The sequence below is a fragment of the Tenrec ecaudatus genome, chromosome 1 (genome assembly GCF_050624435.1).
Source record: "Tenrec ecaudatus isolate mTenEca1 chromosome 1, mTenEca1.hap1, whole genome shotgun sequence".
NCBI lineage: Eukaryota > Metazoa > Chordata > Mammalia > Afrosoricida > Tenrecidae > Tenrec > Tenrec ecaudatus.
The window spans coordinates 33,361,771-33,377,370 of record NC_134530.1 but is presented as its reverse complement, the minus strand read 5'-3'; the positions used below and the strand labels follow the sequence as shown (position 1 = coordinate 33,377,370).

Genomic DNA, 15,600 nt, shown 5'->3' with positions numbered 1-15,600 from the left:
TTAGAATTAACAACTCCCCTCAAGCGAATACACTCTGGCCAGTTTTTCAGGAGCCAGCCACTGACACGCGATCGCATCTGGTAAATTCCTACCCTGTTTACTTTATCTGGGCTTCACGCACCAAACCTCCAGCTAACCCAGCACTTCCTGTCCTCGCTGCTGGCGGGGGGGGGGGGGGGGCGCCCTCCTCAGAGGCTGCAGGGGGCTCACTCCGGCGGAGGCTTAGGGAGCCTGTGTGCTCTCTGCACTGGGGCTCCTGGCAAGTCCCGGAGCCTGGACACTGAGGGCACCCACACTGGGCTCATCCTCTGTGGGTGCCGTCACGCAGGCTCCCTTTGACCGGGCTGCCTGGGATCTCAGCCAATGAAAAGGGAGGAGACATGCTAGAGTCCTTGTTGTAGGAATCTCCTCCTCTGGCCGGGGCCCCACCCTTTGCAAGGGGTATTGAGGTCACTTCACCAATTGAAAGCCGTGGACCCAGCCAGGGTCTCTTAGTTTCTTGTGATAAGTCCATTCTGGCTCAGCTGCCCCATGTGACAGGGTAGAATTGTCCCCCAGGACTTCAAGCCCACGTGCTGCTGGGTGGAGAAAGATAGGCCATCTGCTCCCATCAAGACTTGCGACCTTGGAAATCATATCCAGGGCTGGTCTGCGTCAGAACCAACTCAGTGGCAGTGGGTTTGGTCTCTGGGGTACTCTTTATAGGAGCAGATTGCAGGCCATTGAGTGGATTTGAACCGTCAACCTTTGGGCTAGCAGCCGATTGCTTAACCATTGTGCCACCAGGGCTCCTTAACCCATCAGTGCTCCTCTGGAGGATCACCCCAGCGGGTGGCTCCGATAAACAGGGCTTTCTCTTCTTGTGGGGTAGGTGAGCAGCAAGAAGTCCAAGTCCGGCTGCCAGTTCTAAGGGCAGGCTTCTCTCGCTGAGATCTGGGGGAAGGTTCTGGTCTCTCTCTAGCTTCTGACCCAAAGTTCCTTGGAGTTCCCCACCTGGCCTCTACCTTTCCCCACCTGCCACCCCTTCTGGGCCTTATTAACCCTGCTTAGATCTTAAAAAAAAATTTTGATTTCACACCTGATACTAAGAGCTGACCTCGTTAACATAACAAAGAAAACCCTATTCCCAACTAGGGCTCCATCCATGGTACAGGGGTAAGGATTGCAACACATTTTTTCTGAGGGGTGGGAGGTGGCACGGTATGGTGGGATGGGCACAATTCCACCCACAAGGGGTTAGTCAAGCCCCTTTCCCCTCCAAGGCACAAAGAAGGAACCCCAAAGTGGTTTTGTTTTAATCAATGTTCTTTTATTAGGTTACCGAGTATTATCATGGTCATAAAATAGACAGTTTAAAAACTGTATAAGCCACAAGGCTTGGGGTTGACAGGAAAGGGGAGGGGGTTCGGGGGAGCTGGGGAGCGGTAGGCTGGGGAGATGACAAAGAACTATCATTCCCCGCTGCCAGGAGGAGCCTGGGTCAGGGTCATAGCTTGGGCCATGTACTTGTTAAATCCCTGGCAGGCAGCCTGGGTCAGGCCAGGACAATCTTGACAAGTCCAACAGGTAAGGTCTCCCGCCTCATGAAGGGAAAGAGGAGGACGGAGGGGGGCCTCAAAATAATAAGGGGCTGGTTTACATCTCACCCCATCTTGGCACCAATTTTGTGCTTTTAAAAAATATATTCCACGGGAAGAGCTTTTTCTTCTTTATAAAAGGTACGCAACAGCAGCTGTTGAACAAGAACTCTTACGGACAAATACGTGTGTATTAAACCTCTGAAACAAGTAAAGCCATCTATTGTAGCTGGACAGAGGTGAACGGAAGCCAGGGCCCAGGAAGGGAGGTGGTCTGCTACACTGGGGGAGGGGGCCTGTGGAGGAGGGCATCACCCACCCCCTTGCCCCCCGCTGTTGGCTGGACCCTGCCCCCCTGTCCCTTTCCCACGGAGTCTCCAAGTCAAGCTGTGAAAGCAGGACAGGATGCATGGCTTGACTCTGCTCCAGGTCAAATTTGTTGTGTCCCAGACTCTCGGGCACAGAGAGCTACTGTCCCTCCTTGGTGGCCCTCTGAGGAGGCAAGAGGCCCTGAGAATGAACCTGGGGAATTCCAGCTAGACCAGCACAACCCAAACCCAAGCTCCCACAGGAGGGGGGATAGGTACAGCCCTGGGCGAAGAGCTCTGAGCCCCACAGGTTCCCTAACACACTCATATTGCACTCGGGCCGGCGTCCCTGTGGGGCCCCCTTGGGAGCCCCAGGCGGAGCCTCCCGGAAGTTGCAGGTTTGAGAACCCAGGCAAATACACTCTGCACCCACATGCACGCTTGGCCCAGACACAGCCCTGGGAGGACAGGTGAGGCAGCCACAGCCCAGGGAGGGGGGAGGTGGCAGAGGCAACCCAATACTCCAGAAGGGACCGAGACAGGCTTCCTTTCTCAGTGGAAGAAATAAATGGCTTTTGTTATTGGTACAAGAATAAATACAGGGCTGGGGGCACCGTCACCCGGACTGATGTTGGGCGCTTAGTTGTCTGCATGAGTTACAACTCGGGTTCCTGCCTCGGCATGGGTCATGGTGGGTTTCTGCCATCCTGAGTGTCACTGGCCTCAGTCCGGCTGGGCACTGCTAACCTTTTCTGAAGCACCTCTTCAGCTCTCCGGGGATCTGCCTGGGCTCCTCCCACTGGCCCCACAGCCCCGACATCCCCAAATGGCGGCAGCTTTCTCCCAGAAGGTGGGATGGGTGGGGAGTCCACCCCAACTCATCCCGTGTGCAGATTGGAGCCCCATGTAGGACTTTAGAAGTTTATTCTGTCTTGTGTTTTAGGGGGAGGGGTGTATGACATGCAGGGTGGCTGCCTCGGGCCACCATCCAGAAGGGTACCGTGGAGACTGCCGGGATCTGTCCGTGTCTGGCAGAGGGAGCCGGGAAGGGTTGGATGGGAGGAGCCGGTCCTCTGCCAGTGGCTGTGGACACCGATTCCAGGACCCGGTGTGGTGGGCAGCCCAGTGAGGAGGCACCAGGTGTCTGGAGCATAGGTTGCGGGCACGTCACTGGTACAGGAGGTAGGCCCTGAGCGCAGCGGGCAGCGGCAGTGCGTGGATCTCCCCGAGGCGCTGCTTCCCCAGGGCCAGGCGCACCGAGCGGCGGCAGAGATCCATGAGCGGCAGGGGCTCAGCTGGGGAAACGGAGGTGAGAGACAGAGAGAATGCTAGGTCAGTGGAGTGCTCTGAACAGACAGGGCCCGTCACGGCAGGAGCAGCAACAAGGTGGGAATCCACTCTAGGCCAGGCAGTGCTCACTGGACCCATCCCAAGGGCCCTTTACCACTGTTCCCATTTTATAGCTGGGCAACTGACGGGCAAAACCAGCTGCCACTGCGAGTTGGCTCATGCTTCACAGTGGCCCTGTGTCAGCATAGAGGCGTGCTCCACGTTTCTTGGTGGCTGCTATCTCAGGGCTGGGTGTCAGGCCTTTCTTCCAAGGTGCGCCTCTGGGTGGTCTCAGCACTCGCCTTTAGGTCTGCGCTACCAGGCTAGAGACGCTCCAGCCTTTTCCAGGGGAGCCTGCTGCTGGAAGACCCCTAGCTCTCCCTCCATCTCCAAGAGCTGGGGCACCTGGAGCCAGTCCCCCAGCCACACGCAGTCTTTCAGAAAGGGCATCATTTAGTGCTCCCTCGCCCTCAGCTTTGCACCCTGAGTTTGGAGGTCTGGCCCCAGCACCCGAGCTCTGAGCCACCATCACCGTGCTGAGAATTGAGAAGTCAGGAACCCTCACCCAGTGTCCCTGTGACAGGTGGCAGGGCTGAGGGGAGAGCCCAGGCTGGTTAGATCCCACGGCCTTAGGGGCTATGGTGCAGGCTGAGCTGGAAGAACCGGGCCCCTGAGCTTTTCTGCCCGACAGAGCTACCTTGAGGACCAAGGCCCATGGGAACTGGAAATGCCAGCCTGGTCATATCTCAGGCCACGTCCTCAGCTGTCCAGGGACCTGGGACTCATGGCATTCAATGGCTTCCGACTAGCCTGCAGACTCAGCCTGGGCACAGAAATCTGGGGCCTGCTTCCTCCTGATCACTGGGGCCCTCGGGGCTCCCCCCAGGGGTTGTTCCGCATTGCTTCCAAGCCTACCCCTCAGCTGCTCTCCCCACCAGCCTAGGGGAACATTCCCAGGGCCTGGCCACTTTATAGTTCTCTGGATAAAGTGAGCTTAGATGGAGGGGCGTGTGGCTGTACCCAGTGTGTCTCCCTGACTTTGAGATGCCTTTGTGAGCGAGGGAAGCCCCAGCATTCTCCTTGGTATCCCATGTCACCAGTGAAGTACGGAGACAAACCTACTGCTCACCAAAGCTCAGAAGACTAAAAATAACTCCCCCAAGGTCAACTCCTAGTCTGGGGTTGGGGTGGGGGACTGAAGGGGGTCATGCAGAGTAACTGCTCACAATAAGAGAGCTTCTTTGGGGAGCGGCCACAAGATTCTGGAATTGACCGTGGGGCTGCCTGTACGGTTCTGGGAATATACTGGAACCTGCTGACCAGTGTACCGTCAACAGGTGGATTGTACGGCATGAGAGTCAGGCTGGCCTGGTGAGGCACTGATGCAAGTCCAGGTTTTAAAAGTACACAAGTGCGCGTCGTCCCCCGTGAGCAGCTGTGGCCACAGCCAGCCTCGAGCAGGCCTCGGAAGGGCAGATGCTTTCAATGGAAAGATGTGAAACGGGAGTTTCCTGGACTACTTAGGGTGATGGACCCGAATGACCGCGTCAAAGCTTTAGGGTCAAGGATCCCATAAAGCCTCCCTCTACAACCCCTCCCTACAGAGAGCGCCTTGAGCCTCCCTCCATGAAGCCCGTCCTGCTCCATGGCTCCCCCGAGAGGCTCTGCACCCCAGCGGAGTCACCAGGCCTGTGACACCGCTGTCGGGGTGGGGGGGGCTGTGCTAAATTCAGGGACCAGTGTCCTTCTAAGAAGGGGGGGAGAACAGAGACAGAGAATGCAGCCACATGATGATGGATGCCAAGACCGGAGAGCTGCAGCTGAGAAGTCAGGCCACCAGGAGCCGGAAGAGCCCAGGAAGAAGCCTGTCCCAGCGCCTGCGGAGCGAGGGCGGCCTGCCCACTCCCGGTCTCCTGACCCGTGAGAGAACGCCGTTCTCTCAGGGCACTGTCGTCCCAAACCAATGGGCTGGAATGGTCGCAAGCTGTCCAGTGTGTGGTCATGCGTGGCAGCAGCGAGGGGAAAGGAATGCGTGCACCAGGCGGTCGCGGCACTGACCCGGGGCGGGGGCGGGGGTGTGAGCAGGGGCAGGGGCGTGAGCAGACGCAGCTGTGCCCCAGAGGCTTTCCAAGCCTGTGACCTTGCCAGCCCGCCTCAAGCCACACCGAACCCATGGTCATCAAGTCGATTCCGACTCCAGTGAGCCTACGGGACAGGGTAGAACTGCCCCTGCGGCTGTCCAGGGCTGTCAGTCTGACCGTGGCAGAAGAGCAGCTGGTGGGGTCGAACTGCGGACATGTCGGGAGAGCAGCCCGACACATCCCACTGGGGACCCTTCAGGGCCCCTGGCTACGTTGAAATCAACTTTCCAGTCAGCAGTTGAGCACTTAACTCTTTGTGCCCCCAACACTCTCCCCAAATCCACCCAGCTGAGATCTTGCGTGCTGGGAACCCCTGGTAAAAGCCCCTTAGCCTGGGCTGCTGATTCCAGGGCGGAGCCCTGGGTCACTGAACAAGTGGGGGATGGGGCCCCACCTCCTCCGGTCCACTCAGGTGCTCTCCCAGGGCCTGAGCTGCCCCAGCCCCGCCTGGAGTGAAGGGCTTCCCCAGGTGGCTGAGTAGCACTTGAGCCATCTCAAGGGCTCCGCCAGGAGTTCCCATCACCACCCTCTTGGCTTCATGGGTTTCAGGTCAAGTCATGAGCATGAAATCTTTCTCAACAGCAGAGGCCCGGGGGGTCCCCAGCTCCAGGGCGCTTCTAACAGGTGGCGAACATCCCAGAAGCCCGCCTGACTCCATGGCACCTGGTGGTTAACTAGAGAAGTCTGCGGTTCGAACCCACCGGTGCTTCTAGGGCGTAAGAGGTGGTCGTCTGCTGTGGTGACGATTAAAAGCCCCATCCTCTGTCTCTAGGTTCATCCTGACTCGGTGCCACCCTGGAGGGCATCCGGTCTCCCGGGCAGTACAGCTTTAGGAGAGCAGCTGCGGTATCTTTCCCTCTTGGATTGGCAGCTGCTTCAAACAGCCAAGCTCCCAGGAAGTGGTTGAGTGCTTCATCGCTGAGCCACCAGGGCTTCCGCTGTAAAAATGACAGCCTTGGAAACCCTGCGGGACAGTTCTACTTAGGTCTCTACGGTCACTGTGGCAGTGAGGCCATCACAGCAGTCCCAGGGGTGGTGCCAACAGTTAATGTGCTTGACTGGCCATCAAAAGGTTGTCGGTTCGAGTCCACCCAGAGGCACCTCCAGGAAAAACGTGATCTAACTCTGAAGAACACCTGCCATTGAAGCCTCATGGCGTACAATTCTACTCTGAAAAACTTGGGTGCACATGATTTCAAGCCACCTCCACTGCAACTGTACATATTTCCAACATCACAGCACCAGCTACTCTGAGTGCCTACTGGGGTCCAGTGGGATCTGTGGTGCCCACCCTGGAGAAATGAACTTGGCAGCCGTTTTCCCAGGGTCAGGGAGGCACGGGTGGGTACCTGGACACAGCCAGGTCTAGGAGCTCCCTCTATTCCACATGAAGAGGGAGTACCCAAGAGTCCCACAAAGTTTACTCAAGGGGGAAATCACCTGCTGTTGGCTCCTCCCAGCAGGTGAAAGTGACTTGTCAGGTTGGGGAGCTTCCAGGGCCTGACTATCCCCCCACAAATGCAAAGCTTACGTACAGGATGCATCCTGACACCAGCAGGGATGTCCCCACACACACCATGTCTTCTAAGACTTTGGCAGCTGGCCGCTGCAGTAATGTCTGAGGATCTAAACCCGAGGCCAGAGCCACCCAGCCACGTACCCCTTGGATAGGTCTATCCTCAAAGGCCTCGTGTACACACACAGAGCGGCCCACACCCCTAGCGATGGAGAAGAGGGCCAGGATTTGTGTGCAGATTAAAATGTATTCCTCAAAACACTTGTTAGAATCCTCACCCTGAGCTCTGCCTGTGGCTGAGAGAGCCTGCTTGAAAATAGGGGTTTTCTCTGCTATGGCCCTGAGGATAAGCTCCGAATGTAATCACTCCAGGGTTGTAACAAGGGCAGTTACACACACACACACACACACACACGGAAGGCAGACAGATGCCACACGAGGAAGGCCCACTGCTTCTGACCGGAAGGAACCAGCAAGGCCCATACACAGGTCTGGACTCCAGCCTCCAGAACTGAGATCACTCTCTGTCCTGCAGGTTCGCCCACTTGTGGTGCTTGAGTTACAGCGACCCGAGGAAGCGAAGACCGCTGACTGCTTTTCAGAGGCGGGGCCCAGACAGTGCTCTAACTGGCTGAAGGCAGCAGCTATGTACACCCAGCGGCTATGTACACCCACCCCCACTGCTGGGGGCCAACAGCACCCAGTGCTTTGTCAGGGAACAGCTGGCTTTGTACCAGTTCTATCCACAAATCCAGGAAATCTCACCTCTAGAAAGTCTCTTGGCAGTGAGGGCAGGGGTTTACCCAACGGTGCCTTTCCGGCAGAGGTGTGAGCCGACAGCCCTCCTCAACTTGACAGCCACTAAGCAGGTAGCCCAGGTGCTGGATCATTCACATAATTTCTATGAATGAGATGGGGGGGATGCTTGGACATTGGGAGAAGCTGAAGGACTTAAGGTGCAGGGGCACAGCCCTCCCATTGGGATTTCAGCCCAATGCAAACCTGGAGAGAGCCTGGGGACTGGCTCAGTACAAACTAAGGACCCAACTCTCCGGTCGGGAAATGACCCGGATTCAGTGCCTCACCACACACTCCCTGAGAGGGAGCCTATCTCCTACGCATGAATTGGCAGCCTTTCTGGACATGCATGCGTGTATCCTTGACCTTGTGCAGTTCTTAGAAAGAAGAGTCCTGGGTTGGTGCAAGTTGTGATAAACTCGATTGCTAACAACCAGAAGGTGGAAAGTTCGAGACCACCTTGAGGCACTCTGGAAGAAAGGCCTGGCCACCCCCTTCTGCAGAACCGGCCACTGACAACCCTGCAGAGCACAGCTCTACTGTGACACACACGGGGTCGCCATGTATTGGGGTCGACTTGATGTCAACGGGTATTGGCACAAATGAAGAACAAAACTTAGCAGCACCCCCTCATCCTTGCCAACTAGAGAAGACGCCTGGCACCTGCCTAGGTAATGCATCCCTTCTGGGCCATCCCCCAATCAGAGTGCCAGCTGGCCTCACATGACCAGGCTTTCTGTGGCAGCATCTGGAACAATCCTCTTCTCCCCATGGTCTCCGGGCCCGAAGGAAGACCTGGTGCGGTGGGGCCATCAGTCTGCCCTCTGGAGTGCCCCATTAGCCCAGCTGCAACGGGAGAGCAAGCAGGAGCCACTGTCAGGGCGAGGCCCCCAGGAGGACATCTTGGGATGCCAGTAGGAGCCACGAGGTTGGAAAGCTCGATGGGAAGAGCAGAGCCACCCCAACCCTGCCGCCACTAGGAACTCCACAGGGGTGGGGGGGGGCTTCAGAATGGCGATGCTTGGTGGGGAGGGCAGAGCCACAGGGCCAGAGGGCTTCCTTGGTGAGTGGGTGTTGGGTGGCACCGAGCTGACTCAGAGCAGTCCTGCAGGGCAGAGTGGCCCCACAGGGCTTCCACGGCTGTCACCTCTGGGGAAGCAGTTCACCAGGTCTTTCTCCTGCTGATGGGTTCAAACTGCCAACCTCTTGGTTCGCAGGGAAGCACTTAACTATTGTGCCACCAGGGCTGCACTGCTTCCCAGCAGGCCTTTCCTGTCTGAAGCTCCAGGGAGCATGGCGGCCAGGGCCAAGCTGCTGGCCTGCCTGCTCACTCTCCAATCCAATGCCATCTCCACGCCTCCATCCCTGCCACCACGAGAAAGAGAGAGAGAGGGACAGAGACACAGAGAGAGAGAGAGAGAGAGAAAGGGAGCTAGTGACATGGGGAAGCCAAGGCCGTTTCAGCAGACCCACTGCACACACACAAAAATCAGGCTCTCGGTGAGTGGCAGTGGAGGATGGTCCTGACCTGGTTCTTGCAACTGATGCGAGCAGCTGGGCGGGGCGGTGGGATTTCCAAAGAAATCCAGGTAAGAGCTGGCACCTGCCTGACAGCCCTGGAGGCTTGCTCCTCCAGTAGGTTCTCGAGATGGAAAGGGAGGGAGGGAGAGAGGGAGCTAGTTAGGGTGAAAGGAGGGGATAGAAGAGCAGGTTCTGAAACCCCAAGCCACAGGGAGTGTCTGTGTGGGGGAAGCGCTCCCCTCCTGCTCACTAACCTTCAGGGCAGTGGTGGGTGTCTGTGCTGGGGAAGGGACCCAGGCAGGCTCTGGCTCCTGGTGAGAGTGAGCCGGAGCAGATAGTTACAGAACACTAGGACCTCCTACCAGAGCTGGGGGAGGGATGGGGCAGTCCAGCGCCCCAGCCGGGGCAGCCACACCCCTTCCCCCAGAACACTTGGAGGCTGCTGAGAGATGCCACCTGTTCCTGACACGTGCTCCTCCCCAGTCCCAGGAGTCCCCTGGGAGCCTCCAGCACCAGGAGGAAGTCCCTCACCCTGGCAGGTGAGCCAGAAAATCATTCGCTTTGATTCTGTGAAGGAAGAGCGCCCCAGGGCCCAGGCCCACAAAGGCATAGGTGACCGTGCAAGCAATCAGTCAGCTGCAGACCACACCTGCAGGCAGGTCACACAGAAGTCAACAAGGTCTATCAAGGACCCTTCCTTCACATGTTGGCTCCCTCCCTCACTCCTCACTCCCCCCCTCCCTCCTTTGGCAGTACTGCCAGGTAATGGGCAGATTCTGGCTGCCTTGACTTCCTTCTTGAACCTGGAAGCAGGCAAGAGTCGCCTTGAGGGTCTGGGCACAGCGGGCTCTCTCGGCTTAAAGCCATTTCCATTTCGGTGCCTGTGTGCACGTGGGCCTGGCTGAGAGGAGAGGGACACAGGAGGGCCACCCCCACCCTCCCCCACCCGCAGCCGTACAGGAGACACTTACGATCCAGCCCGTTCAAGTAGCGCATGCGGATCTCACAGTGGCCCCAGACGGCACTCACTACAGGATAGAGTTTTTTGCCCTTGAGTCCCCGGAAGGCCACGCCCATGTACTGTCCATCCACAATGAAGCTCAGAGTGCCGTCGTCCATGTCCAGGGCCACGAGGAAGGAGTCGGGCACAATGAAGGTCTCGTCGGGCTCGAGGAAGGCGGGGTACGTCTTGCTCGGCTGGTTCTTGCCGTCGTGGTAGAGCCGGTTGCGCCCCAAGTCCCAGCCCCAGGACTCGTGGTTGTTCCCCACGAGCGTGGTGTACCCCACGGAGTGCAGCGGGGCGTCGGCCGTGGCCACGCCCACCACGGCGTGCGTGCCCCGCTGCCGCATGGCCCACGTGATCTGCCACACGTGCAGCCCCCGCGTGTAGCCCACCTTGCCCCGGATGGCGTCCGTGCTCTGGGCCACCGGGTGGCGGTGGAAGAGGAGCTTGTCGTCCTCCTTGACGAAGACGTTGAGCGAGCGGTCGTCGTTGTTCCAGGAGTGCTGCAGCTGCACGTCGTAGGGCGCGGGGGGCATGTCCAGCAGCAGCTCCAGGCGGGTGGGCTGGCAGTAGTCCAGGCCCTGCAGCTCCTGCTTCAGCGGCCGGTAGGTGGGGTCCCGCATGTCCACCGTCTTGATGCCCCCGGTGACCTTCTGACCCATGCTTGCCTCCCGCTTTCACCTTCCCGCAGGCGGCCCGGGCCAGCTCATCAATCCCAGGGTCTGCCGTCCAGCTTTCCGATCAGGCTGGGGCCCGATTCCCCGGAAGGTTGCTAGGAGACGGCTTGAGTTGTGGAGCACCCGGCGCTGCCTAATGGACGGAAAGAAAAACAGGAGGCGGGTGAGCAGGGGCACAGCAGGAAGGCGAAAGGGAACTGTGAGCACAAGCTACAGCCGCAGGGGTGCGGGGCTCCCCAAGACCCCTGACCTCAGCTGGGGCGACATTCTCCCTCTGCCCCCGAGGCTCCGCCACCTGCCAGGTCTGTGCGAAGCCAGGCTCAGCCCTCCTCCATGGAGGTGACCGGTCTGAGGCCAGAGCTCCTGGGGTCAGGGTAGAGCCCAGATGGGTACAAACCCCGAGAGGAACCTCGTCCTTGGTCCAAACAGGAAGAAGTGGGTTTCCCCCGACTTGCTGCTGAGGGGTTCGGGGAAGGAAGGTGTGGCACCCCTCGCCCCATGTGTGTCAGAGTAGCTGGCGCTCCATCGGGTTTTTGGAATCAGTTCACCAGGCCTTTCTTCCAAGGTACCCTGGGTGATTCAAACCTCGAACCTTTCAGTCAGCAGCCGAGCATGTAACTGTTGCACCCCTCAGACACTTAGTGGTGAGCTGCCCCCCAGTAGCAGGGTAGGGACTCTAATCGCAGCTCCTCTCTATTCCAGCAGCAGCACCCCTTCCGCAGACACACTCCCTGGCTCAGGCTGGGGAAGGAAACCGGTACCGCTCGGCTTGGGGGGGTCTGCATGTGCCCTTGGCGAGGGAGGGCCAGGAGCCTCCCAGCTCAGGGGTTGCAGCAGCCCCTGAGCACAAATCCCGTCCCCGCTGAACTAGGCTCACATGGGCACTTCTGCAGACCCCCCATGCTGCCCAGGTCAAGTGAGCACCAGATACTCTCGGTCCCCACCCCCACCCTTACCCTGACTCCCCCCCCCCAGACTTTGTCCTGGGGCACCTTTCATCTGGGGAGGAAGTTGGACTCGGGCCCGTCCCCCTCTGCTCTGGCTTCCATGTCCCAGGGCTCCCTAAAGGAGGCTGGGGGAGAGACCTCACTGTCAATTTCCTGCCCTCTCCCTGTGGGATCCTCAGGAGAGTTCTAGCCCAAGATGGACATCATGAAAAGACCCATTACTGTGGAGCCGGTTCTGACTCGCAGCAACCCTACGGCGACCCTAAAGACGAGGAGAATTGTCCGCTTGGGTTTCTAAGGCTGTGATCGTTCTGGAAGGAGCCGTGGTAGCACCGTGGGTAAGGGCTTGGCCTGCCGTTTGAACGCACTAGAGAACGAGGAGGCCATTAGTGTCTGTAATTGCAGCCATGGGAACCATATGGTACAGTTCTTCTCTGTCCCGCCTGGTCGCTCTGGGTTGGAATCGGCTCGATGACGATGGTTTGGGTTGCATCTTTGCAGAGGCTCACGGCCACATCGCTCCCCTGGGGATGCTCGGGTGGGTTCTAACTGCTGACTCTAGTTAGTAACCAAGGGCATCATCACGGTTCCACCAGGGCTCCTTGAGGAGCTGGAGGTGAGGCTTGGAGACTGACAGGGCGGGTATCCCCTGCTGGCCCACAGAAGGCCACAGTCTTGGATAAGTTGGCTTGCTGCTGCCCGGGTTTCCGAGCTGCACTCTAGAGCCAAGGTACTTCCTGCCGTCTAGCACCTCCTGGGTCTCGGATGGGACTCTTGGCTGCCCCGCAGTAGCAAAGACAGGGTGCCTCCTGGTAGGTGAGGACGCCATGACCGGTGGCACTACCATCAGCTGCCTGGCACAGAGAATGCTGGGAACCTCCGGCTCCCAGGATCAGCAGGGCCCAGGAGGAGGAGCAGGCTCTGCAGTGGGGCTGGAAGCCAGCCCAGAGCTTCCTCACTCAGACCTGGATGAGCAAGGTCGCAGGGAGAGTTGTTTCCGAAGAATGTAACAGGCAGGAACCCAGGCATTCAGACCCTGGTGAGGACAGCTATGTCCAAGTGTCCACTCTGCAGCTGGGAGCCGCCTGGTTCGGGGACAGTGACCTTACTGTGACGCAGCGGAAGGGCTCCCACATCACCCAATCCAGTTCCAGCAGTGAGACTGGACCACCTCTGGTTGCAAGCACCCTTTGATAAGTTTCTGGCTCCCTTGGGTCCCACGGCGGAACGGTCAGAGGGAGAGCCCCTCTGGGCCTGGCACCGTATGGCTTTGAGAACCTAGGAGGGGGCTGGGGAGAGTGGTGGAACAGGTGCCTGTCACCTCACATAGGGCATCCCAGGTCCCAAGCAGGGGCTGCGGACCACCCACTTACCACTTCTGGGTCGTGCTGCCATCTGAGTCACCTCTAGGTGGTCAACTGCCTTGGCAACCCCAGTACCACTCTTGACTCATCTTGTCACCTGCCTGTCCCACCCGTGTCCCGCCTATGGTTAAAGGCGACGCTTCCTTCCCTCTCCACTTCCTGCCATCCACCCTTGGCCACCTCCTCACCGTACGCCAGCACCGAGGCTGCCGGCTGACCGCCTCCTTCCAGCTATTTTTAAATGTGTCTGCAGAGGCCCTCCCTTCCTGTGGGTCCCCCGGGAGCTCCAGCCCAGCTGGGTGCTGTCCCCACAGGCCCCTCCTCACCCATGCCCCCTCCTGCCCTGCTTTCCTGAGCTCCTGGTCCTTGGGGCACCCACAAACCAACCCACTGGCTAGGATGCAACCTTGGCTTTCCTGAGCTCATCTCTAAGATGGCGATGTCATCTGTGTGTCACAATCACCTGAGAACCCATTGAGACAACGTTTCAGAGGGGGCTGGCATGCTTCCCTCTTCCTTGGCTCCTGGGGCTGCGCTCTGTACAACAAACCAAGGGGCCCTCCCCGGCCCCAGCCAGTCAAGTGCAAGTCATACCAGGCCAGAGCCTATCCAGTCAAAGCGCCAACTGAATTGGGGTGGGCAAACTGATTCTCTACAGGACCTCACAGTGACTCTGTTACTTTGCGGAAATACGGAAACAGATGGGCATGGCTGGATTCTAATAAAACTGTCCAAGCAGGCAGTGGGCTGCTTTGGTGGACCCCTCCCCCCTGCTTGGTGGTGTAGAGGGTTAAGCTAATTCAGCACAAGGGCGGAGGTTCAAATCCACCCCTCATTCTAGAGGGGAAAGATGAAGCTGTCCGAGTCTCGGAAACGCTAAGGAGCAGCAGTCCTCGGCACCAGAGGGTTGCCATGGGTGGTTGGACTCAACCAGGTGGCGGTGTGTTGGGACCGTGGACATGGACCTTGGGGAGGGGCTAAATCCCTCACAGGTACCCAGCAACATTGATTCTCACCTGGGAACAGTTGTTCCTGTTCCCCACCAGTCCAAGGTGGGCATCCCAGGGCAGGGGGCCCAGCTAGCGAGCCCACAAGAGAGCAGGGGACGCTACCACAGGGTTTGGAAGCTTCTTTCCAGAAGCAGGCTACCATATCTTCTCTCTTGGAGCAGCTGCTGGCTTTGAACTGATGGCCTTTCAGTTAGCAGCCCATTGCTTAACCCACTGTGTCACCACAGCTCCTAGGCACACATAGGACTGTTATGCTTAGTGGTTAGAGGGAGATGACTAGGGGTAGGAGAGCCTAGTAGCAGATTTTGACTGGTGAAGGTTAAAATCGGGTCAGGCGACACAGCCAGTCCCCCAGGTGTGTGTGTGCGCACGCATGCGTGTAAGTGGTGGAGGCGTATGGGGCTGAGAGTAAGAGTCGGCCTCCAGAGTGCACATCCTATTTGGCCTTAGTCCTAAAGGTAGAGCCAGAGGTAGGCCCATGGGCAGGAAGAGATACTCGGACAGCGGCTCCAGGTAGATGAAGGCTGACGTACCTGCCTTTTGTCAGGTAGGGGGCACTGAATGGGCCATGGGACACTGGTTCTATAGCTGAGGATGCCCATGGGGCACTGGTCTGGCCTGCACATGGCATTGGAAGATAGGACTGTCCCTTAGGACACACACTGGAGAGCCCCTTCTCACACCCTGGGAGGGTGGGGCTGGGGGAGCAGAGAGGGACAACAGCAGAAGGAAGCAAGAGTCACAGGTGCTCAGAGCCACGCACGGGGAAGAATAATTGCACCTGAAGCACAGTGACCCCGTGCCCACGGACTCAGTGGACCCTAAAGAGGCACACGGAGAGCGGCGCACACTCACAGACACGCTCATTCTCACATTTTACACTCCTGTCTGAGTCCTGGACTTCAGTCATCTGCAGCAGTTCCCTTTGGGGGAGGGGGTGAAAGAGACAACATAGCATCAGGGACGGCCCCCAACCCAAGCACGTGGCCAGAGATGGCCTGCTTGATACATGTTCCCTGGGATGTAGAGGTCACAGGGAAAAGTGATGTTAGGGGATGAGAGACCCTTCTGAGGCCCAGACCGAATGAAACCCACGGCCATGGAGTTCATTCTGGCAGTGATCCTACACAGCACCCGTCGATCTGAACAGGAACAGACAGAGCAGCTGGTGGGCTTGAACCTCCGACCTTGCAGCTAGTAGTCCCATGCTTACTCGACAGCAGCACCACGGGACACACGGGGCTAAAAAGGGTTCAGGGGAGCTGGACGGCATGGGGATGTTGGAAGAGGTGATCCCAGACGGACATCCTCCTTGCATATAAGTGGTGATGGCAGAGTCCACTTCCACCCCCTGACTCCCCTCCCCTCCCCTCCCAACCCCATGCAGAGGTAAAACACGAAGAGAGCAA

At 58.3% G+C, this 15,600-nt stretch overlaps 1 protein-coding gene across 1 annotated transcript in view; it reads right to left on the bottom strand.

The window, feature by feature from the left end:
- Window positions 1-1,287: 1,287 nt before the first annotated feature.
- Window positions 1,288-15,600, bottom strand: part of SPSB1 (splA/ryanodine receptor domain and SOCS box containing 1) — a 55,787-nt gene continuing 41,474 nt past the window's right edge. The window contains exons 2-3 of the mRNA XM_075550697.1: window positions 10,162-11,003; window positions 1,288-3,180 (exon numbers count right to left, since the gene is read on the bottom strand). Of these exons, the coding sequence (XP_075406812.1) occupies window positions 3,053-3,180; window positions 10,162-10,855 (822 nt within the window). The 5' untranslated portion in view covers window positions 10,856-11,003 and the 3' untranslated portion in view covers window positions 1,288-3,052. The remainder of the gene's footprint in view (window positions 3,181-10,161; window positions 11,004-15,600) is intronic.